General features: G+C 35.8%; 1 protein-coding gene across 1 annotated transcript; it reads left to right on the forward strand.

Annotated features, from left to right (window-relative positions):
• Positions 1–3,053: 3,053 nt before the first annotated feature.
• On the forward strand, positions 3,054–8,081 carry LOC306859946 (prefoldin subunit 4-like). Its single transcript, XM_079401370.1, has 4 exons — positions 3,054–3,286; positions 5,982–6,089; positions 6,164–6,304; positions 7,732–8,081. Exons 1-4 carry the CDS (start codon positions 3,197–3,199, stop codon positions 7,861–7,863), a joined length of 471 nt encoding a protein of 156 aa, XP_079257496.1. The 5' UTR covers positions 3,054–3,196; the 3' UTR covers positions 7,864–8,081.
• Positions 8,082–26,413: the final 18,332 nt, after the last annotated feature.

A 26,413-nucleotide genomic window follows, 5' to 3' on the forward strand; every position in this document is an offset into this window, starting at 1 on the left:
GTACACATATACCTGTCCTAAGAGAGGGTGGGGCTCAAAACTTATTACCCTAAGGTACTTGTGAGACAAAGCTGTGAATGAGACCTGGCCTGTTAACCTATTGACACTGATGAACTCATGACCGTGTCCTATTGTTTCTCACTGATGAGCTATTCCACCTAAATAAAGACATGACATGATCATCACATACTCTACATAAAAGATAAGGCATCAGACGTCTCATCTACTGCTTCACTCACAGCACTGAACCAGAGAGAGCAATAGGCTGATCTGAGAACAGCTCTCGCGGGACAGCCTGTTTTTGTAGGTGTGGTTGAGCCCAAACAGGATGCGTGTAGAGGATATATAGCAAAAGTTTATTTGCCAAGTATGACTCCCAGAGTCATACTTCGCATACTTACCAGCCTAAGCCTTTATTTATTTAATGATTGCTCACCTGCAGAATACATGAGAAGGAACATGAAAAACACTTAATTGTAGGAGTTATGATGTGAAAGTTTCAACAAAAATATGAAGCAGCACAATTGATTTCAACATTGATGATAATCAGAAATGTTTGCCGAGCAGAAAATCTGCACATTAGAATGATTTCTGGAGGATCATGTGGCACTGAAGACTGGAGTAATGATGTTGAAAATTCAGCTTTGCATTACAGGAATAAATTACATTTCATAATATATTCGGATAAAGAATAGTTATTTTATACTACAATAATATTTCACTATTTTACTGTATTTTTAATCAAATAAATGCAGCTTTGATGAGCATAAAAAAACTCTAAAAGGTACTGTAAGTTGCAGTTACAGTTTTCCAACATGATGTGAAATGTTTCAAAGAGCATCAACTGAAGTAAGAAATATTTAAATTAGATTTTAAATCCTTGATTTTCAATTTAAGATATTATAGTTTTTATTTATATTTTGAATCATATTTTATTTTTCTTATTTTCCATTTTAATTTCAGTTAAAAGTATTTTGAAATAAAAGTAATAGTAAAAAAAAATGCTGTTTTATATATTTAGTCGACATTTATTTTTCTTTCTTCCTTTCTTTCTTTCTTTCTTTCTTTTGTTTTATTTTTATTAACTATAAAACCCTGTTCTGGATTTCATTAACCAGACTTGATCTTTTCAGCCTGTTAAACTGATCAGTTTAAGCTCATCATCAAATAGTTTTGTTGATGTGTTTGATGTTCAATATTATGGAAGCTATATTTTGATGTCTAAAGCAAACATTGACATATGAGATGCACTGCAATTCATATGATTAATTAATCAGTATATTATAAAAAAAAAAGAAAGAAAAAGAAAAAAGATCTATAGATTGTAATATTAACAGACTTTGACAATGATTCGTCTCTCGTTATTAGACTGTTTGAAAAAATATAGGAATACTAATATAGAAAAGAAAATACTTCAATGCAAACCTTGACATGAAAAAATATTATCATTGAAAGAGAAAAACAGACAACAACAGTCTAGGTAGGCTTACATAAAGCTGACTGTTCTCCTGCGTTCATCTCGTGATAATTACAGCATAATTAATGTTAAATACGTGTCATTCTGAACCCTATACTTTGTTTGTTTTTAGCATAAATTATCAATCTACTTGACCTTTATGATATTTTCTCAACATAATGCAATTCTTTTCATGGCACAACATGCATAAATATAGTCTAAACACATGCCAGTTGTCTCCCACGGGCCCAGTCAGGCCATTTCAGTCATTAAATGCAACTATTCAATTCACACATGGTTAACTGAGCTGAGGAATCCTCTCGCTTTGCTAAAACGTACTGTAAAGTCTTTAATATCTTATTAAATGAATGTCAAACAGAACACTCTAATATGTGCGCTGCGTTTTCATATTCAACAGAAAGCATGACAAGGAACAAAGGAGCAGATCAGCAGAGGGTGAGATTTTGTCATGTAAGCGCCGTTCATGGATACAGAGTCACATTGTAAATGTACACACTGGGGGCGAAAAGCAAATTCCTTCGTGGTCACTGTGAACTTGGTCTGCCACCATCAAAGGAATTCTTGCAACATGCTAACAGCAAAAAAACCTTGGAAAATCTCAAAGGCATTCCACTAAATCATGCAAAAGAATCATATTTTCATTAAGATATAACGCTGCACAGAAATCAGACAAGTTTTCATTGATAGTTAAATATACATGCAAATTAATGACAGCTATTAAAAACAATCATATATGAATAGTAATGTTGAGAAGGGGGGGGGGGGGTGCATATTATCCCAATATTTGTCTTTGGGTGTAACGCTGTTTACAAAGAGGATGATTAAGAAGCTAGCACTAGCAACCACAATGAGTTTGTTCAGTCAGGTTGTGTCCGCTGTCATTATGTTAACTAAATATTCAACAGCTTGTGTCCTGTGGCACGACTTACCAGAAGCACATTGGACACTCGATCACATGGCTATTCTGAAGATCAAAGAGATGGTTCACCCAAAAACGAGGATTCGGTCTTCATTGTCTGTCATGCATTTCTTAAAAAACATAAAAGAAGACATTTTGAGATGTCTTGAGTCTCAGTTTTTCTACTTAGCAATACAACGATTGAACTGCAAAAGAAAATGCATCAGAGAAAAGCACATAATAAATCACAAATTGCATAAACATGCACAGTCATGCATTTCAAAATGACTAAAAAATACAATAGGAACAACCAAAATAGCTACATTAAAGACAGAGTTTAAAATAATCCAGACAAGTCAGTTGGCAAAGCTGAATGGAAGCAGCCTACTGTATATTGTTTTTTCTTCATATGGCCACTTATGGCCCTGTGGGTTTTTTAGAAAGTAAACAAATAGGCCTACGATAACATTTAGTTGTGAAATATGACATTTTTAAGATGTTTATTTATTCATTTAGGCTATGTATGGTTCTTTGAAAGGCTACATTGACCGGTATAAAGGTGGAAAAAGGAAATCAATACATAGGACATAAAAAATATACTGGTTCAACTTCAATCTATGTGGAAATAAATCTAGTATTGTCCAGAAGATGTCAGTAAGTGTTCTGAAAATCCTGCCCATAAAGCAAACCACGGATAATTTCAAGAAATGCACAATTTAGGTACTGTAGTCAGTTATTAAAGTTAACCCATATAATTAATTCTCCCTCTGACAAAAGTAGCACATTTTTGAAAAGGCAACAGAAGCTTGCATTACTCATGAATGCCCACGTGCTGCATTCCGCCGCCGTTCACGCGCGTGCACGCAGTCCACTTCCCGTTCAAGATGGCAGCCACCATGAAGAAAGGAGTGGTATGTGTTCAAATAAACGGCTTTCTGTCTACATTCACTTCGTAATTTTGCCCTAGTTTAGTAACGTGCTAGTAGCTCTGAAAGAGCGAAAACAGTGAGCAGAGTGACTCTGGAGAGGATTTGTTTTCTCTGGTTGTGAGAGCAGCTAAATGGCTAACGTCACATTATTGTGATGATCGTCATGATTTTCTGGCATTGACATTTTTATTTTTATTTATTTATTTTAATTTACGTTCATCTTTCAGCTGTAGATCATTTTCCTTCCGCTTATGTGCAAGTAAATATCTGCTAACGTCACTGTGCATAAAGATTACAGCTGTATGCTGTATTATATTAGCCTATATATATATATATATATATACATACACATATAACGTACACATATATATATGTAGGCTATACATGTATGTGTGTGAGTGTGTATATATATATATATATATATATATATATATATATATATATATATATATATATATATATATATATATCAGCTTCAAGTTTTCTATACCAAAAATGAGTAATATACAATAATTGTAAATTTAATGAATTGTGCAGAATTTAACAGTCGAACAACATGCTTTTTATGACATAACATTTCGAGGGGTGAGAACCAGAATTTCATTTTTGGTGAAATGGAGATATACAGTGCCCTCCATAAGTATTGGAACAGTAAAGACAAAATTGCTCTGTTGGCTGTGGAGTCAATGCATTTACAATTATGATTAAAAGATGAATATGAGACAAAACTACAGAATGTCAGATTTTATTATTGGGTGATTCAACACATAGATGTTTTACCAGCTAAGAAGTTGAGCACTTTTAGAGTTTCATCCCTCTATCTGATGTGAGCATAAGTATTGGAGCAGTTGCCTCACAGGTCTTTCTAAGTGATCAGCTGTGTCCTGTTGCATTAATTCTTCAGATATTAAAAGCAGAGAATGTGTCGTATCAGTTATATCCATTACTTCTGTATTCTGAATCTTGCATTCGATGATGACACACACAAACCAGGATGAAGATGATGGAGCTGACTTTGAGAGAAAAGCAAGCAATTTGGATGCTAAAAGAAAAGAGGAAGTCAGTTAGAGCTCTAGCAAAAACAAAGGGCATGGAGAAATCAAGAGTTTGGAAACCACCAGCAACCAACAACTAGCAGATCGACTGAGAAAACAACAGTAATTGATGACAGACAAATCATAAAAGCTGTTGAAAATGAATCCTAAAAGACGTGTCTGTAAAATCACCAACAACTTCCAGAAAGCTGGGGTGATGCTCTGACAATCTACTGTCCTCAGGAGACTTTGACACAGAATTACAGATGCTACACAGCAAGATGCAAACCTCTGAGCAGCACCAAAAATAGAAAGGCAAGATTAGAGTTTGCAAAAAAGCACAAAGGTGAGCCAGAAGAGTTTTGTAGCTGTGTTTATGGACCGGTGAGACAAAGATGAACCTTTATCTAAGTGATGGGAAAGCAAAAATGTGGAGAAAAAAAGGGAACTGCAATGATCCCAAGCATACAGCCTCATCTGTAAAGCATGGTGGAGGTGGTGTCATGGCATGGGCCTGCATGGATGCCTCTGGAACAGACCCTCTCAACTTTACTGATGACTTAATGTATGATGACAGTAGCAGAATGAATTTGGAAGGGTACAAAACCATCTTGCCTACCAATATTCAAGAAAATGCCACCAGATTCATTGGGAAGTGCTTCATATTGCATCAGGACAATGACCCAAAACACCCTGCCAGTTCAGTCAAGGAATTTATAAGGGCAAAGAAATGGAAAGTCTTAGATTGCCCAAGTCTATCTCCAGATTTAAATCAGATTGAACATGAATTTCAGCAGCTGGAGAGGAGAGTAAAGGAAGAAACTCCCCAAAACGAGCAACAACTGGAATTGGCTGCATTAAAGGCTGGGAAAAGTATTTCAAAGGATGAGACCAAGAGTCTGGTGATGTCTATGGGTCACAGACTCACTGCTGTGATTGTGTGCAAGAGATCTGCAACTAAATAATAGCTTTTAATCTTTTATATCTGCCTTATGTTCAACTGTCCCAATACTTATGCTCACATCAATGAGTGGGATGAACTCTAAAAGTGCTGTTCTTTTTATTTGGTAAAACATTATGTGTTGAAACAGCTAATAATAAAATGTGACATTCTGTAGTTTTGTCTCATATTCATCTCTTAATCATATTTGCAAATGTCTTGACTCCACAGCCAACAGAGCAATTTTTTTTCTTTACTGTTCCAATACTTTTGGAGGGCACTGTATATATAAAATGAAAACTCTTAATGAGCTCTTTCTACTGGCAAAAATACTGCCATCCATGAGTGTACATGTTTTTTTATTATAAACAATTGAAATCAGTACACAAAGTCAGATCAAACTATTGTAAATTTTGTTTTGGCTCTCCTGTAAAGTTGGTGAAATGTCACTTACACCTTTCTGGTTCTCACCCCTCGATTTGAACATAAATAAGTTGATTTATACTTAAGTAATATTTTAAAACACTGTGTATGTCTACAGACACAATATATGAACACAATTATTGTAGGGCATTGTTTGAGTTTATAGTTCCCTTTATTTTCAACTTATAATGTGCATTTTTATATAGAGAGCAAAAGGATTTGTTTATATTGTAATAAATGCATTGTTTTAATTAAAAAAAACTCCCTTGAATAATAACAGGCAGCTGAAGATGTCAATGTAACATTTGAGGACCAGCAAAAGATCAACAAGTTTGCCAGGAATACAAATCGGATGTCTGAACTTAAAGATGAAATCGAGGCCAAAAAGGTAAATAGATGTTTGAAATGCATTCTAGGCTGCACTTTGTTCAGGCGGATGCTGATCAAACCCTTTTTATGCAGAAATCCTTACAGAATCTGGAGGATGCCAGTGATGACCTCATGATGTGTGAGGACGATGCACTGCTGATCCCGTATCAGATCGGAGACGTGTTCATCAGTCACTCTCAAGAAGAGACGCAGGAGATGCTGGAGGCAGCGAAGGTGACAAACCAAACCCTGTGTGTGTGTGTGTGTGTGTGTCTCCCACAGAGCTAGTGAGCCCCACTGAGCCTTGCCTCAGTCTGGAAAACCTTGTAGCCTGGAAAGGTTGTAGATTCAAATCTCACAACAGTTGATTCGACTATAATCATTGTGTTTTTGCACATGACTTAACCTCAGGTTACTGCAGGATGATGTGTAAAATGTGACCCTGGAGAACAAAACCAGTCTTAAGTCGCTGGGGTATATTTGTAGCAATAGCCAAAAATATATTGTATGGGTCAAAATTATAAATTTTTCTTTTATGCCAAAAATCATTAGGATATTAAGTGGAGATCATGTTCCATGAAGATATTTTGTAAATTTCCTACCATAAATATATTAAAACTTAATTTTTGATTAGTAATATGCATTGCTAAGAACTTCATGTAGACAACTTTAAAGGCGATTTTCTCAATATTTAGATTTTTCCCAGGTTTTCAAATAGTTGTATCTTGGCCAAATATTGTCCTATCATAACAGTTTTCAGATGATGTATACATTCTCCATAATTGACACTTATGACTGGTTTTGTGGTCCAGGGTCAAATATGTTTACTAGATTTACTGGCCATTAAACTGCATTACTTCAATTCTTTTCGCTCATAAAAAGTATCTAGCTCATATTTGTGACTTAAAATAGATGTGCTTGAAATTTGAAGAGGTCTCAAATTTGGGCATACAGCCTAATATGATTATTAAACTTCAAAAGCACTGTATATTTAAACATTTGCAAAACTGCGCATGTCAATAGATTGCTTTATTATCGACTGTTGATGAAATATGATAATGTTTTCTTTATGGTGTTTATGTTGTAGATGGTTGTAAGAGTGCATATTTTATCTAGCTCATTTTTTCCGAACACATAGCTAACAATAGTAAAGCATAGACATTTCAAAATAAAAGTCCCAGTGTATTTCAGGATTGTTCATAATTTAAAGTCCTTCATTAGGTTTTTTTTTTTTTTTTTTTTGCTGGTTAATATTGGTATTTTGGTAACTTTATCTAGCATTTTATTAAACATTAACTCTTGTAGTTTCTGTCTGGGCTGCCCAGTTATTTAACACACATTATTCAGATGCAGATTTGACTAGTATTAGCACAAATTGAGTTACAACTGCATACAAGTACCTAACGCAAAACCATCAAGCAATAAAAAAACTGACTAGATACATTTTTCACAGAGTTGTTAGACGTTAAAGGATATTTTTTTATAGGATATTATTTTTATCACAGTTTTGCAATCCCTGAACAAGTTACCGGCCAACTGGCGTCTAATGTTCGTTGCTTTGCAAAACCGATTTGTACTTGCGTTTCTTGCTTTCCGAGTGTTTGTTTTGAAACCTGGTTGTAGCGCTCAACATTTCCATACTTATATTCTGGTCTCCACAGGAAGCTCTGCATGATGAGATCAAAGCTCTGGAGGGCCGTGTGTCGTCCATACAGGGGGTCCTTGGAGATTTGAAGGTTAAATTATATGCCAAGTTTGGAAACAACATCAATCTAGAGGCAGATGAGAGCTGAGACCTCAAACATGTGGACTTGACCTCACAGACTGTCAGTCTCCAACAGGAAATGGCATTTCTACTCTGACAACAAGTTCTTGCCCTGTTTACTCTGGTGATGTTTGTTGCATTTCACATGTCGTTATGTTTAGTGAATTGTTTGAGCTGTTGCATACAGGTGGTTTTGGGGCCGGCTGGATAAAGCATCTAGCAAGAGAGAATGAGAGGCACTGATGTAAAAATAAAAAAAGCTAAATATTTCCATTGTTTCCATCTCTTTCAATTTTCTAATTCATTTTTTTATTATTATTATTGGTGCAATTATGTAGGCTTGGCATGTGGGTAAAGGTTTGAGCTGATAATGGAAAAGTTGCAGGTTTTAATCCTTCAACATTCAGCTCATATCTAACCACTGCGCCCTCGATCAAGACTTTTAACCTCAGGTTAGGGAATAGTGTATTAAATGTGCTTTGCTTTGGATAAAAGTAATATATTTGAAATTAGTTTATATCTGAAATATTTGGATACTTTCAATGCAGTTTACAGATTATAATCCGAAGGAGGAAGCATTCAGTTTGAGTACTAGAGTAGTGCTATGATAGAGTAGATGTGCAAATGTCAGTTGTTTTTATTTGAATGTTTTAAGCTAAATGTTTGCATTTACACACAGGTCCCTGGTTTACAAGAGCAGTGCTCTAACCATTGAGCTATAGAGCCAGCTGATGCTCACTGCTCCTTTGCTTTCAATTTCAATGACAATGCTTCCCTAACGCTTCATAGACAGTTTATGCAATTCACCAGACATTTGCAAGATGCTTAAAGGCATAGTTTACACAAGAATGAAAATTTGCTGAACATTTACTCACTCTCAGGGCAGGCCATCCAAGATGTAGATTAGTTTATTTATCATCAGAACAGATTTGGAGAAGTGTAGCATTACATCACTTGCTCACCAAAGGATGCTCTGCAGTGAATGGGTGCCGTCAGAATGAGAGTTCAAACAGCTGATACAAACATGACAAAAATCCACACCACACCATCAGTTAATGTCTTAAAAGATGCATGTTTGTAAGAAACAAATCCAAAATTAAGGTGTTATTTACATTCGGACCTTTACTTCCGACTAAAATATGAATTATCTATGGATATTGCTTTCTTCGGTCATCTAATCTGAATCAGGAGAGAAACAGGCAAAGATCAAGCACCATTTACAAGCAAAAACAGTCCAAAAAAAGTGGGTGCATTTTGATGTGAGAGGACAACAGGGGATGGACGTTTTCACTGGAGGAAGCATTAGATTAAGGGGTGGTGTGGATTATAATAATGTTTTTATCAGCTGTTTGGACTCTGATTCTGATGGCACCCATTCACTCCAGAAGATCCATTGGGGAGAAAGTGATGGAATTATACATTTCTCCAAATCTGTTCTGGTGAACAAACAAACTCGTACAGTCTGAGGGTTTCAGCAATTTATAATTTTTGGTTAATCTATTCCTTTAACCAACTCTTTTAAGTGTTTGAATGAGAAATTAATACCTTTATATAATATAAAATAACTCTGGATGCAAATGGTAAGAAGGTTTCCAAAAAATGTTCTCTCAAAATCAGAGATGAATAACAATTTATTCATATGTTGTATTGATTTTCATAAGGAAGCTTTGAAGAATGCATTGGCTAGACTCTGGAAGGGAATACAGTATTTAATATTTTAGTGTAAATACAAACGGCCGCATTGTGCATTAAAAAGCTGTGACCTAGCTTCATGCATTATTTGCACAAGATATCATATTTAATCACACAGTTTATTCTACTGAGCAAGAAGTATAATTATTACTGTCTGTAATTGCATCATTATAGTGTAAACACAGCCACTACGTGGTGTCAGAAGCATGCTAATTGGCCTAGAAGAGGTGAGTGCTGAATTCCAGCTGTTGTGATTTCTTCATCTGCATAATGAAACGCTGGTCTGGTCCTGCTGGAGCAGCGGAGATAGTACTGGCCTAATTAAAGTGAGCGTGTGAGAGTGGCCTGCTCCAGCTAATAAAACAGAAGATAAATAAATGCAGTTAGAGGCTCTGGCGGCCGACCTCGGGAGAATCCAGATCTCAATTAACAAGTTCCTCTGCCCTGAGGGGCACCAAGAGAAGCTCCGCCCACCACTCTCATCCTTAATCTGAGGAGATCAGGGATCTTATTTCCCACACAACTCTTCTTCCTTCATTTCATTCTATCCTGTCCTTCTTGTGCTTCCTCCTTCCCTTTTTTCACACATGTCCATTCTTCCTTCATTCCTTTCTTTCTTCCTCCTTGCTTTATTTCATTCCCTTTTCTTCATTTCCACTCTTCCTTCATTCTATTCTATTTCTTTCTTTTTTGTTTCCTTTCTTCCTTCACTTTCTTTTCTAAAACCTTATTTCCTTTTTTTCCACCCATCTGCCTTGATTTCCTTGCTTTTCTAGTTTCCCTTTTCCTTCAATTTCTTTCTTTTATTTCCTTTCTCTTTTCCATCATCCTTCCTTCCTTCTTTCTATTAATTTTTCCTTTCTGCCTTCATTCTGCTTTCCTTTCTTTCTTTCTTTCTTTCTTTCTTTCTTTCTTTCTTTCTTTCTTTCTTTCTTTCTTTCTTTCTTTCTTTCTTTCTTTCTTCATATCATTCCATCTTTTCCTTTTTCAACTCTGAATCCTTCCCCTGTTCATTTTCTTCCTTTCTACTTTTGTTACTTTCCCTCTTGCATCCTGTTTTTAACCATTATTCTTAAGTGCTTGTTATGCATGTGTTGGTTTCAGTAACCACTCGGTATAGCTGCTGGCACTGAGCTGTTGTTAAGAGTATCAGTGCTTAAGTGATAAAGTCATCAGTAAATTACACCTTATGAGCCTTTTTCAGATCAACTGTGTTTAACGCAGGAGTGTTACTTGTTTGTGCAACTGCACTTTTTTCTATTTAGATATGAGCAATATGAACTAGATATTTATATTTAGATAAGAACTGGATATTTATATTTTTTTGGTAGGTCAAATCTCTTCTTCAATTTAAATCTACTGTACTTTGGAAATGTATTGCCTAGCATCTACTGTACCAGGTGAAGCTATGCTCCAAAATATAACATCTCTGTCGGAAATCTAAAACCATGAACCTATGATTGGTCCTTCATTTATTGCAGAATAGTTCACTCAAATATAAAAATTTGATGAAAGTTTAATCTCATGCCATCCTAGATGAAGATGTATTTGTTTCTTCATCAGAAAAGATTTGGTGAAATTTAACATTACATCACTTGCCCACAATAGATCCTCTGCAGTGAATGGGTGCCGTCAGAATGAGTCCAAACAGCTGATAAAAAAACATAATAATCCACACGACTCAAGACCATCAATTAACATCTTGTGAAGTAAAAAACTGTGTGTTTGTAAGAAACAAATTGATAATTACTGATTTTTTTTTTCATTGCATTTTGCATCAAAGACCGTTTACAAGCAAAAACAGTTAATTTTGATGTGAGACAACAAGGGAAGATGGATCTTTTCACTAGAGGAAGCATCATTATAGATATTTGTATTTTGGCCCAACTTGTGGATTATTATGTTTTTATCAGCTGTCTGGACTCTCTTTCTGACGGCACCCATTCACTCCATTGATGAGCAAGAGATGCAATGTTACATTTCTCCAAATCTGATCCAATGAAGAAGCAAACTCATCTACATCTTCAACAGCCTGAGGGTGAGTAAATATTCATTTTTGGATGAACTATTCCTTTAAGGTGATTCAACCGTTTTAGAAATCCAATGTGCAATTTGATGCCAACTGTGACATCAGTACTTCAAAATTAGCATTTACAAATTCTGCTGTAAGGTATGATCCTTAGTTGATCTATGGTTTGCAATGCACTTCCCGAATCCTTCCACTAGGGATCTCTGTTTCTCAAGTAATTCCGTTCTAGGCGGATTAATTTGAGACACTTCCACCCAATGTTCACACCAGATCGTCTATGGGGGTTACATCGAAAGGTCACCACCAGCAAATCAAGATTTCTGATTGAATCTCTCATTCTAACAAGCCGCTGAAACGTGTCTTGTTTATTCATTTTGATCACAGTGCAGCATTATTGCCCACAAACAGATGGTGCGCTGTGCCACCCATGGGAGAACAACCACAAATCTGTCTCCCAGTACTCTCTCCTTCCCTCTGAGGGGTTCATAGTCATCACTCAATATCTCCCTTGAGCGCTATAAAACATAAAACTGCACAGAGGCGTATCACACTTGCTCCTTTTTGTGTCAGCCGTAATCTCAATTGCCAAGGAACAAACATCACTAATTTTTTATGCTGCAGGCTGCTACTTGTGGATTATTTAGGAGTATGACAATCCCTGGTCTGAAATCGTTGTGCTTTCCTAGTGTTGCCTTCAATTCAAGTGGACTGTCTAGTATCTGGATAGATTATATTACTCGTTTTGAAATATGAAACAGACTTTTTCAATTCTTTTTCAATCCAGACACTCAGGTGTGGGAAATATTTTGTGGCAGATATACTGCAGCAATCCATCTCAAAGCCCAAATCTGATAGGTTGCGTAATGAAGTTCATCTTTGTCACAGAACACTGCGAGAGCGCCGTGGAAAAGACAAAGTCTGGGTCCAAGTGCAGGTAAGGATATATTTAATAAACCAAAAAGCCAACAGGGTATAAAAACAAAGCATTATAAGGAATGGGATACAAGTCGGCAACACCGTGCATGTATCCCCAGAGAAGAACGAGCACTACAACAATTACAATTAATTCACCCAAACAGAGCAGCGGGAGTGTGGTGTATAAATAGTCCATGAAAATGGGGAACAGCTGGGAGTGTAATTTGTGACAGGTGTGTGTGATATGCGACAGGTGTGTGGAGTTAGGGGAATAGAGTCCGGGAGGACAGGAGATGGTGACCTCTGGTGGTGAAAAGAAGAACTGCAGGACCCGGACTCATGACAATCTTTTAAATATCTAATGCACTCAGCAGGGCTTTTAAGTCCTGGAGATCCAGCTACCTGCAGAGTTTTTGCTGGAATTTCCTACTAAAAAATGAATGTCACTTGAAGTATTTCCGACTTGAAATGCATGCGGAAATCTAGTTCTCTGATTTTTCTGAAATGCGGATGTATCATGTACACAGCTAATTGACTTCTAAGCAAATAAAATGCATCAATGAGTCAAAGTTCCCACAAACACATGATAATAAAACCTGTTCAGCAAATGTTTGCAGAGACAAGTGTGCACTCCAAAAGTATTGGAACAGTAAAGACAAATTTGCTCTGTTGGCTGTGGAGTCAAGACATTTATAAATATGATTAAAAGAGGAATATGAGACAAATCTACAGAATGTCACATTTTATTTTTGGGTGATTCAACACAGATGTTTTACCAGCTGAAGTTCAGCACTTTTAGAGTTTCATCCCTCTATCTGATGTGATCATAAGTATTGGAACAATTGCCAATACTTAAAAAACACAATACTTAAAATTTAAGTATTAAGTATTGCCAAAACTTAAAAAACACAAAAATTCAGCAAATTTTTGTGTGTCCAATTTACAAATCTGCCACAATGCAGAAGAAAATGTACACAGCAATGACGGGGTGAAACTCTAAAACATCAAGAGTGCAAAACACACACACACACACACACACACCTGCCTATAAATTGGTGTGACTGTTACACAGCAAATATATAAAATAAAAGCAATAATTCAACTACAATGCAGTAAAAAAGTGGACAGCAAGGAAGGGGTTACACTCTGAAACATCAAGAGTGCAAAACAGGCACATCCACACACTCACACAAATATACACATTCAAATGAATTGGTATGGTCATAACCACATAGCCATAACAACTCAGAAAACTGAAATAAGAGACTGAAATCAAATCAGACCAAGGATTCAGCTCTGATAAAACATTCCTGTTGATTTTTGTTACTTTTTATAGAATTTTAATATTTTGTGTAACAAAACGCTTTCTCTGTGTTCAGGTTTGACTGTAGTAATAATAATTCAAAAACTGACGCTTTAAATCAATATTTCAAACCAAAAAAAATCGAAACTTAACTTAACTTAAAAGTGTTAAATTTACTTTTCTTGGGCTATTTTCCTTTTGAATTTGACATCACAACTCAAGTTCAAAAGGCCAGCTACCTGTTAACAAAAACCTCCTTAGTACTTTCCCATCACCAGAGAAGTATATACTTTTAAGTATGTAGTATCAGTATGTGAGATGACATAGCCACTTGATATTTTCAGACAGGTGTGTAGCTTGGTTCAAATGTGTTAAGATAACGTTTCTCTGCATCTAGCGCATTGAAACTGATGCAAAACAGCAAATCCAAAATCCTCCACGCACATGACGGAAAACAAGACCCTTCACTTGACAGCCCATGTAGAAGAGATTATGACAGCCTGACATGTATGGGAGTGCAGGGGGATTTGTGGCAGATTATAAACCTAGGCCCACTGCTGGATGTGGCATGGAAAAGAGCTCAGGGACGCGTGATACGACGCACGGCGTGGGCCTTGTAAGAGAACTCATTGAGGATTCGGCGTGAAAGAGACGTTTCATTGGTCCAGATGGACTTGCAATGAGGAAGCAATCACTGGCAGGGACTCGGAGATGAATTCATTTGCCAATAATTACATTTCAATCACTGCAGCTTGGGACGCTGTGCTAGGATGCTGAGGGCTTGCTGAATGAACAAACTTGCAGGGAACAAACTCTTTGAAACAGAGTTTCAGAGCCGTGCCTGCCATTATTACCAGTCTGTCATTGCCTTTGGGAGAGGGAGTGTTGTTTTAAAGGAATAGTGCATCCTATTAAATTAAACTTCTGTCATTATTTACTCACCCTCGTGTTTTTCTAAACCTGTGTAACTTACTTTCTTCTGTCAGGAATGGAGGATGAATATATCGGTCATTTTTTTCCATATATTGAAATTCATAAGAGAAATAAGGCTGTCAAGCTCTAAAAAATAAAGTGAAAACACCAACATAAGAGTGAATAAAAGATGACAGAATTTCTATTTTTTGGGTAAACGGTTTCTTTAAATGTAAAAACGACGTTTTATGCATTGTTTTTTTCATACTCTAGTGGACCTTTAAAATCATTTGATACCCATCTTTTTTAAGGTTGGCCATATTTCCTATACGCCATTTCCTCTGATATTTTACATCCAATATTCTCAATGATTTGGTCAGATAATCTTCAGACCTTGGCAGTCAAAAATTTTAATATTCCAAACCATTTTCCAGAAATATTTTCCACTATAAAAATGAAAAAACACCACGAAAATAAGTTTGGATCAAAATAAGAGTGAGTAAAAGATGACCATTTTCATTTTTGGGTTCAATAAAAATTGGGTTCAATAAAAATCAGGTACAAATTCTGAAAGATTTTTGATATTCCAAACCATTTTCCTGAAACATTAAAAAAAAAAAAAAAAAATTATATATATATATATATATATATATATAGATAGATAGATAGATAGATAGATAGATAGATAGATAGATAGATAGATAGATAGATAGATAATATTTTTTCTAGCTTCATGTGTTATTTTCTTATAAACACTTGAATGTGGGCAATTTTCATAAAAAAAAACTAAAATATAATAATAATTTTGCATATGCATCTGCAGACGCAATCTCTTGATCCTGCTTCTTCTTTCTGTGTTTTATCCAGAAATTCAACACTCTTTTAGAAGATGCGTAATAGTGCCTCCTACTGTATAATAGTGAAAACACGGAAAGCTGGAAAATTCCATCAACGGTGGGGAAAGAGTTAAATATGTATAAACAACATTTTATGTATTGTACATTTTTGTCATATTCCGATGGCTCGGTCTTTCCTCATCACTGAGGCGACACACTGATCATTGTTTCGGGATTGGACCGCATCCATTCGCAAGCTCCACCAGCCCTCTCTCACTCTCTGTCTCTCTCTCTTTCAAGGGCACTTATCCAAACAATTTCTGATTACAAAATCACTGATAATTTTGCTGCTGCCCTGCATTTGATTCATTCTCAGCATAACATTACAGGCACCGGCTTCCACTCAGTAAACCCATCCAGTCAGTCCAGTCACGTCACTCGTGTCCACTTCTCAACAAACACAGACAGTTTTCTATGTGCCTGCATCAAATGATGAGGAACACTGAATCCAGAGGCACTGAGCATTGTTTAGCAACTTTATAATCGAACAACGTTTTTTGTTCTAAAGCACTGAAATTTTGAGTCTAAAGCAGCCCAAAGAACAGTACTGTAAAAGTTGTGGTTATAAGGATCAATGCATTAACATTAGTTATTGTATTAGGCATGAATCAAGCAATACTTTACAGCATTACAGCATATTTTAGATTTAGATAATATATGGTGTAAAAAAGTGTTGTTCATGATTGAACCTTATCGCAAAGTGTTAAAGTTTAAGTAGTTGTGATTAGAGTAAATTGATTTGAAAATGTATTGATTTGAATCTACGTCCACTAAACTGGTGAGAATCTTGACTTTTAACTTATATTTAAATTTTTAAAGGAAACCAATTATACCCCTTTTTACAAGATATAATATAAGTCTCAGGTGTCCCCAGAACTCAGCTCAAAATATATGGGATTAGATCTCTGCCACAATTCTGCACGCGAAAGATCATATTTTTAGCGCGCAAAAGTGAGTTTTGTGGAGAAAATGTTCGTCTCACAAAGAAGAAAGTATTTCAAGCGCACTAAAATCAATTTTGCATTTAAAATAATTTTTTGGATGTGTGCAGATCTTCTCTTTTGCGCATGCAATGTTTCACTAGCTTGCTCACCTGACGCCCATCCTCATTGCTCAACACAACCCAGCATGTCTCTTTAAATGCAAATGAGCTGCTGCTCCCCGCCCCCTTTTCTAGAATAGGGCTGTGCCTTTACCTCAGATACTCAAAAACATCTGTTTGGTTTTAATTATCATGTCTATCACACTGAAAACATGCATTTTAAAGCCATATCAGTTTAAACTTCTGATATTTGGTTTCCTGAGCTTAAACTGACAATTACCAACACGTTCATGTTAATAAGTTACAAAAACACAGTTGGTTATGTCTGCGAACTTAAACAGCTGGAAGAGAAATTGCATATTTATATTAGATCTGTGTATTAGGTGACAGCAGTGTAATATATAGTACCTACGCTGTTAATATGACCAAATTATAAAATAAAATCAGAAAATCACTCACTGCTCTTGACTAAATAATGTCTATAAGCTTTAATAAGAAGACATACTTCAATGCTACTTTTAAATCCGTTAGTGTGATTTCAAGGGTCTTCTTTCGTGATTTCATGCTTTAGCATGTATTAAATTTTCTCCAAATTTTTTTCAGATCATTTTCAGACCATGCAGAAAGGAAGTTGGCATTTAGGGTGCTAAACAACAAGTGAAGTTATATCTTGGCAATGCTTCAGTGTAATAAGTGAAATGACTATGAGAAAAATATTAAGAGTAATAGTCATGACAAATTTTTGTAGACCAACCAAGTTTTCCACTGGCTTTTGGATTATTGCAGAAAATAAGCTTGGTTACCAACAATACTTGGAATATATACTTGGTGTTTAATTCACTAATTAAACACAGCTTTCATGAATTTTGAAGACTAAATACTATCGCTAGAAGTTAATAGAAACTATACGATCACATGACTTCAACATCAGCACCATTAAGCCAAAAACAATAGTTTGCTCTCTTTTAATCTGCCTCATTTTAATGCAGTGTTCAAGATCACTGATGTGAAAGGGCCCATAATTACTGTTTGGAGCTATATTTTATACATCATTCATTTCTAGAGTTTCAGAAGAATACCAAGCAACCTGAGCTGCTGTTCACATTCATTTTATAGCTGTATACTCTTTCTGTATGTCAAGAATTTCTGTATCTCTCGAGAAAGTTGATAAATAAGACGTAACTGAGGAGTTGTCAGTCCTCTGTCGTGTGTGTCATGTGTTCCCGCCTCTTGTGTCCATATTTGGTTTGTTTCCTGTCCTTGTTTAATGTGATCATTAGTTAATTCTTGTCCAGCCGTGTTTGTCTCATTATCTATGATTATCCCTTGTTTTTAAGTCCTATCAGTTCAGTTTGATTTCGTCTTGTCTACTCGTTACACCCCGGTGTTCCTGTCTGTGTAAGCCCTGCCCTGCCTTGCCCTGCCTTGCCTTGTTTGGAATTGAATAAAGACTGTATTTTGAGTTTACATCCTCGTCTCGTGTTCCTGTATCATCCTTGCTGTGTGCACCGTGGCAGGAGTCTACTATAAATAAGAGTTATTTTAGAATGAAGATGCCCAAACAGTGCCCTCTGGCTAAAGTTGGCCTGTGATGACCTTTCATTTTTTTATTATTTGTGTAAAAATTATTTTAGCATTATTTTAGTGTTTATTAATGTAAAGTTTTCTTCTATTTTTTTGTGTTTTTGTCTTTTTTATTAGTTTTTTGGGGTTGTTTTCTATTAGCTATATTGTCAGTTTTAGTTTTTGTAATTTTAGTACTTGAACATATTTTATTTCTGTTACATTTTTCATGTAATATTGATATTTTAGCTTTATTTCAGTGAAAAATAGCTTTATTTTTAGTATTATATACTATTATAATATTAATACTTTGAATATTTTAGTTTTCATTTAAAGTTTCAGTCATTGTTATGTGCCTTTTCATTTTTATTAGCGGTTTTTCTATTTTGCTATATTTCTAGTTATACGCTCTAAGAATTTTAGTATAGCCTATTCAAACAGGCCTAACTGACATAAAGTTTTTCATCTAATGTTTACATTTTATTTCAGTGAATGTAAATATTTTTACAAAAATTAATTTTAGTTTTAGTTAATATCAACACTGCTATGAATGAGAACCCTCCACCAGTAAAGGCAAACTTAGACAAACTTTTTTCCTCTCACCTGTGCCGTTTTACCGGCTCATCCTCCAGTGATGACTCAAAGGCGGCTCCTGATGCCGCGGTCCGGTTTACGTGAGCGAGGAAGCAAATGCGTTTCGAGAACATCCTTGGCAGGTAATCAATCAAAGTTCCTCTTTGTATCAGTCATCTATTGCTATTAGAAATTAGCTAAACTGATTAGAGGGGAGGCACAGATAACTTTTATCATCTGTCTCTCCGTTCTCTCCCATCTGCAGCGCTCTGAGACAAAGCACTACTGGGTGTGAGGGATACAACATTAATCTTCTTTTAGTAAGTGAGGTAACTGCTTTATTCCCGTGAGCTGGCCAGAGGCTGCTGCTTCCTCCAAATATGTTTTCGGCTCACTTACGGTCTTATACTGTGGGGCACAATCTTCATATATTAGTGTATTACAGATGTATGTGGAGTGTGTTTATTTACTCAGTAACAGGCCTTGTGGCAAAGGTGCCACCAAAATGAACAAAAATGCCCCCAAATTGAAGAAAAAGTAGCAAAATGTGCCCCTGCACAATTAAATCAAATCAATTACAGTTGTCACGATTAATTGAAAATGAATGTAAAGTGCAATTCTTGGATTTACAGTGCATGTTGCATCAGATTGCTTTTTACATGTTGTTTTTTGCAGTGTTGAGCATTATTCCCAATCACATGCGTTTCTGTTGATTCTGTTGCGTTTCTTGTGAACGCAGTGGCCAATCAGAGACTGTAAATGATGACAGAATCTTCATTTTTGAGTGAACTGTCCCTTTAAGAGCAAGATCACTTACTAATCTTTCCTGTGTAAAGTTATATCCAAGTTTACAACTTTGCATGACAGTGTTATGCTATTAACAGTAAACCCCTAAATCACCTGGAAAAAATGCATTTTTACAGCTCAAATAATACAGAAGAATGAATTTAAGTGCGTTTATGAAATTATAAGCTTCACATTTCTGCCCTATTCACTTCTATTGTAAAGTTGAGACTAAAATCGATCAAAAATATGCCACAAATGCAGCTGACTGAACTCATTTGCACACGCAACCAAATTTGTATCAAAACTGCATCTGATGCTCAGGACACTGACAAATTTGTCCCAGACATTTCTGTTCATCTGGTATTTATGTCCCTCATATGAAAGGCAGGGGGGACTCAACAGGTGCAGTACTTAGAAATGGACAGATATTTCATGATACATGGATGTCATTAAGGGCCCCTTTGCACTTGACATTCATTTTTAATTCACATCTGGAAATTCTGTCGCTGGATTGCATATACACCTTGCATCCCAACACATCTACAAGGTGTGATGGATCTTATTTACCTGTGCAAAAATCACATTCAATTTTATTATTATTATTATTTTTTTATTTAAATTTTATTTTGTTCTTATATTTCATTTTTATTATTTCATATATATATATATATATATATATATATATATATTTCCCCAAATATATTTACATTTTTTATTTTAATTTTTCAAATTTTAATATTTTAAGTCTCATTTTTATTTTTGATTACTGTTAATTTGATTATATTTGTAAGCACTATGTAAGACTTTTGCGATCAGCTTGTTTAAATGATTACTTAAATCCATTCCCAAATCCCCAAATGAATCAGTGATCCGATCACAGTGCTTTTATGCTTGGCTTTTAACATAGCCAAGTGCTTTCCATCTGTAACTGCATCACTGCAAACGCATGTTTATGTCAAGCATAAAAGGTGGCCTCTGTTTTCTTTTGTTTTACACTGTTTTTCTTTGTTCTGTCTAGTGGAAAGCAGCATTACTCCTTCCAACAAACACACAATCCCGCAGTCAGTTGTTGTCCAGACGATGACCACTGTGAGAAGGTTAACTTGTTTGTGACCCCAATATCCCTGAGCATCTGATGGTTGGCTGTAACATCTGCTGTCTCATTTGCCATTCTAATTCAAATCCCAGCGCGGCAGGAATCGGGAGAGAGCGCTCTAACTGACTCAAGTTGCAACATACTTTTTCAAGAGTTTGTTTTCAGAAATATTTACGGTCACATCTCACTGAGGTCACTGGTCAGGGACACTTGCTGACAAAGAGTTTAATTAATATTCATAGTTTTATTTAATTTCATATTCAGAGAAATTTAAAGACATAGTTCACACAAAAAGGAAATTCAGTCATTATTTCCTCAATCTCATCATGCTTTAAACCTGAATGACTTTTTCTTTTGTAGAACAGAATAAATTATATTTCTTCTAATTTTTCAATTTTTTTTTCTTCCATTAACAATAAATGTGGACCAGAGTTTCTAAGCTTCAAAAAGGATGCAAAAAGTTCCATAAAAATAGTTTATGTAAATTTTGAGCTATATTCGTAGCTTTGTGTGATAAACAAACCAAAATTATGAATATGAGTTGATTTCGAGAATCAAATCAGATTGAATTGTGAATAAATCATTCAGACTAGCTTTGTGAACTGGATCAATTGATTTACCAAAAAAGATTCAACTCAAAAGAATGATTCATTCACAAATCATTCAAATTTAGAATTTTATGTGTTTCTTCTAATAACAACAAATGTGAATCAGAGTTTTTAATTTTCAAAAAGGATGCAAAAATCATAAAAATATTTTTGCACTATATTCTTTGGATGTGAAACAGACCAAAAGCACTAATTACCAAATCAATGAGAATTGATTTTGAGAATACGATCAGTTTGATTTGTGAATGAATCATTCAGACTGGATTTGTGAACCGGATCAATCAATTTACTGAAAATATTTGACTCAAAAGAATGATTCATAAATCAGAGAAATGTTGAATAGTCCCGCAAAATTCATTAAAATAGTTCATGTCTTTTGAGCTATATTCCATGTATTTTGAAGTAGCTTTGTGTGCAAAACAGACCAACATTACTAAAATTCACTAATAATCAGATGAGTAAGAATTGATTTTGAGAATCCGATCAGGGGTGTTTCCCAAAAGCATTGTTAGCTAATTATGATTATTGTTCCATTGAACTTTATTGGTAACGTTGGAACTTGTGACGATAGTAGCTTTTGGGAAACGCACCCCAGTTTGATTTGTGAATGAATCATTCAAACTGGATCAACTGATTCACTGAAAAGATTCGACTCAAAAGGTTGATTCATTCACAAATCGGGCATCGCAATGAATCGAAACAATGTATTTTTGTATCGCTAGAAGTAAAAAGCTAAATGTAAGCGAACTACACCAAAAAACCCTTTGTGACGATGAAAATGGAAGTTCTAAAAATGCACTCATTTTTGTTGTTTCTTCTGTCATTTTTAAAGGAACACTCCACATTTTTGGAAATAGGCTCATTTTACAGCTCCCCAAGAGTTAAACAGTTGAGTTTTACCGTTTTTGAATCCATTCAGCCGATCTCCGGGTCTGGCAGTAACACTTTTAGCTTAGCTTAGCTGGTCTTGTGATCATTACACAAGAGATCATTGATCATTGAATCAGATTAGACGATTAGCATCTTGCTCAAAAATGACTAAAGAATTTTCCTATTTATTTTCCGGTGTAATAATCAAGGAATTTTGCTGCCGTACCATGGGTGCAGCAGGCGCAGTGATATTACGCAGCGCCTGAAAGTAGTCCCCAGCTATATCATAACTAGTTACCTAGCTGAGGACTACTTTCAGGCGCTGCGTAATATCACTGCGCCTGTTGCACTCATGGTACGGCACCAAAGTTCCTTGATTATTACGCTGGAACGAGAGTATAGTTCCTAACCATATCAGCCTAGAAAATCACAACTTTTCATTTTCCGTCAGTCTTAGTGCACGATGTAACTACAGAAGAGTCAAGCTTTAAATAGGAAAATTATTGAAACTCTTTGGTCATTTCTGAGCGAGATGCTAATGGTCTAATCCGATTCAATGATCTATGCTAAGCTAAGCTAAAAGTGCTACCGCCAGACCCGGAGATCGGCTGACCCAACTTTGTCTCTAGGGGAGTTGTAAAATGAGCCTATTTCCAAAAAAAGAGCCTGTTTCCTTTAAAGCCCTCACCCACCTTCACTTTCAGGATATTTTTAAAGAATTCACTTTTTGTTGTCCACTGAAAGTTTGGAACGACTCGAGAGCGGGTAAATAAAGTCAAAAGTTTCATTTTTAGACAAACTATTCCTGTAATGCCAAATTTATTGAATCATTTCCATGAAATGGTGCCGTATAATTTAGTGAATCTATTTGAAACTCGGCTTCCTCTACTTCTGCTCTCTTCTGCATGGCCGACAGACTTTAATGGAAAAACAAATGACTTGCACGGAGAGAAAAGTCTGCATCTCCCTAAAGTCTCTGCCGGTAATACATTTTCAACTTGATTAGAGGTAAAAGCTTGGAAGTTCTTTCGTTTCTACTGATTTACTTGATAAGGGAATGAATGAAAGAAAGGCCATTTCTACTTGCAACTGAAATGTGCATTTCAAAAACTCTGCTCTGTCTTTGTGTAATACCTTATTATTAAGAATTAAATTTGTCTTCAGAAACGAACTTCTGTGCAAACTAAGCCAGTCTGAGGAAGTCATGATGACATATGCATGCAAAGACCATAACAAATACCAAAGTGCTCCTCTACAGAACCTCTACAGAAAAAGTCTAAACAGTATTAGATTTGTAGCTGCTGTTCAAGGAATGCAAAGTACAGGTTGCTTTTGTTTGTATTAAGATGTTCCAGGGCTTTTAAAGCATGCTGTGCCATTTAGAAAGGGATCCAGCGAGAGTATGAATAGGCACTCGGTTTTGACCCGGCCTCTGTTTGTTTGTCTCCGTGCGTCGCACCTCTTACAGACCTGGCTGACAATAGTTGTGGGTGGTAATGTGAGTTTCTGAGAGCTGTTGTCAACATTGGCAAAGCGTGTCATAAAAAGGCTGCATCAATCTCATGCGGGCCTCCCATTGAGTGTGTTTAAAAGTGAGAAGGTAGTTAGAGCCAAGCTTTATTTCTCATTTAACAGTGAAAGCTTTTCGCTAAACGCAGCTTGAACTAAATATTCCAATCCTAATTCCCTCCAGTGAAACATGTTCATAATTCATTTGATGCGATTGTTTTGTTTTCCTTCAAAGAGCCGCTAAAAGTTTGTAGTGATTATTCATTCTCAGTGCATAATACCTGTTCTGGGTCATTAGGGAACTGAGGGAAAATTATGAAACTAGGAAATTATTTGGAAACAATTTCAGGGCCTGCATAGATCAGACGTTAAATTAGCATTCACTGCCAGTGTCAACATGCTAAGAATTCATTACAGTCACTGCTAAATTGTTTATGCAGAACATAATATACAGTATATTCATACATGATTTAAATCAAATACGATGTAAATTAATGTAAATCAAATATGCATATTCACAATCACGTGTATACTTCAAGTGACAACTAAACAACCAGAAAAGTCATCTTTTGAGTAACTGTACTTCACTATGGGGTCATATGATGCGATTTCAAGTTTTCCTTTCTCTTTGGAGTGTTATAAGCTGATTGTGCATAGACAAGATCCCTGAAATTGCAAAGACTAAAGTCTCAAAATCAAAGAGATATTCTTTATCGAAGTTGAGACTCTGGGTCAGAGCACGCCCCCCTAAAACGATTCATTTAAACACGCCTCCACATGTCTACGTCATGGTGTGGGAAGATTTGCATAACACCGCCCAAACATATATGCAAATAAAGAAGGTGGAACTATTATTGTCGCTGTAGTGTTGTTGCTGCCGCCGGCGCCATGTCCTGGAGATGCTGTGTGTTTTGTTGTGAAAGCAAAAGTACTTTGTTTGGGACACAACTAGAAATCGGTGGTTAAGTTGTATTTACAATTTCCAAATATTAGAGTGTGTGCAGCGCATTTTACGGAGGACTATTTCTTGAACCTGGAAGAGTAGTCTACAATGCTGGCTTGCACAAAGGCTGTTTCTATAAAGTGGGGCAATTCCAACGTCGCAAGGACAGTCTGGCGCTTCTGACTCACAGCCTGTAAGTATGTTTCTGCTACTGACAATTCAAACGTGAGTTTTGAGCAGTGTAGAGTAGTGCTTGTTGTTTGTCGTTTCTCTGATCACAAATACAGACATGGTAATGTTTATGCGGCGCGACGCATACAGAGACAGTATGTCATTATAATCAGTAATTATGTCCCCACTGGATCCAACAAGTGCCTCGTTTGTAATGGGTTTTATTATTTTTGTGTCATCGCTCTGGGACACGGCATCACAATACGGTAAGGGGCATAACATTTCCGTCACACGCTTGAGGTTTTCGGCCAATCACAATGCACTGGATAGCTGGCCAATCAGAGCATGCCTCGCTTCTCAGAATGATCAGCTCAGATCGATGGGTTTCAGAAAGGTGGGGCATAGAGGAGCAACAATAATATATAGTATGTGGAAAATAATGTGTTTTTGAACCTTAAAGTGGATAAACTCACCGCATTACAACAAATACAAAAAATAATGTTCTTTTTAGCAACGTCATATGACCCCTTTAAAGAATCTCATTAAATCTTGGCTTGTAGTTCAATGTGTTTTAGTTCTATAATACATTGTGCAGCTAAACACTTGACCTCTTCTAAAATTCACTTTATGCATCTGCAAATCATAGTATTTTTCTTCTGGGAAAACTGACTAAAAGCAATTTAATGGGGTCTTTAACCCTTTTTGAAAATTTTGGCTGTATATATGCAAACAGCAATTGTTTTTTCTTTTTTCTTTTTTTTTTTATTGGAATTGTAATATTTGACCCTCATTTCCTTTCATTAATGTATTTCACACTACCTATAAAAAGCACACTCAGGACCTTAAAGACAAAAATGTCCCCACTGAAGCCCATTAAACCTACCATATTTAATCCCAGTGCCATTTTAAGCATAAAATCATGCATTTGTTAATAGGCTTTCATTCTGTTGGCAGGTCTTCACATTTTTTTTTTACGTTTTTAGCACAATTTTCTCAGATTTGGCTATAAATTATGATTATGGATCAAAAAATATTGTTTCCTAATCATTGATGTATCCAGCACTATAATAAAAAAAAGCTTAGTATTTAATATATGAAAAATGGTGTAGGTTTGATTTTGGCATCGGTATGGACATAACGACAGACAACAGACATTTAATTGTTTGATTAAAATTATTGCTAGGGAAAATTTAGTAGTGGCTGGATATTGGTAGGGACATGTCATAGTGTCCTTCTTAAACCTACACTCTTGAAAAACATAAGCGATGTCCAAATTTGAAAACTATAGTTCTCTCCTTAAATGAAGAGGTCAAGCAACACATTCACAAAAAGCTTATGAACATAATAATAACAGTCATACATTGAAGTGAGTTGCTGTTTTTGTCACTCGTCTAAGGAAGATGTCATTCACTTGTTTGGCAATGTACCCAACACAGAGAAATTTTGGTCAGATTTTGTTTAATGTTCATCTAATCTCATTTGTGACCCTGGACCACAAAACCAGTCTTAAGTGTCAATTTTTCGAAATTGAGATTTATACAGCATCTGAAAGCTGAATAAATAAGCTTTCCATTGATCAGACAATATTTGGCCGAGATACAACTATTTGAAAATCTAGAATCTGAGGGTGCAAAAAAATCTAAATATTGAGAAAATCACCTTTAAAGTTG

Source organism: Barbus barbus (genome assembly GCF_936440315.1).
Source record: "Barbus barbus genome assembly, chromosome: 40".
NCBI lineage: Eukaryota > Metazoa > Chordata > Actinopteri > Cypriniformes > Cyprinidae > Barbus > Barbus barbus.

Coding starts and splice junctions, on each gene's coding strand:
- LOC306859946 (XM_079401370.1), top strand. CDS start 3,197: ATGCCCACGTGCTGCATTCCGCCGCCGTTCACGCGCGTGCACGCAGTC. Junction 6,090..6,163: donor ATGAAATCGAGGCCAAAAAG/GTAAATAGATGT, acceptor CTTTTTATGCAG/AAATCCTTACAGAATCTGGA. Junction 6,305..7,731: donor AGATGCTGGAGGCAGCGAAG/GTGACAAACCAA, acceptor TGGTCTCCACAG/GAAGCTCTGCATGATGAGAT.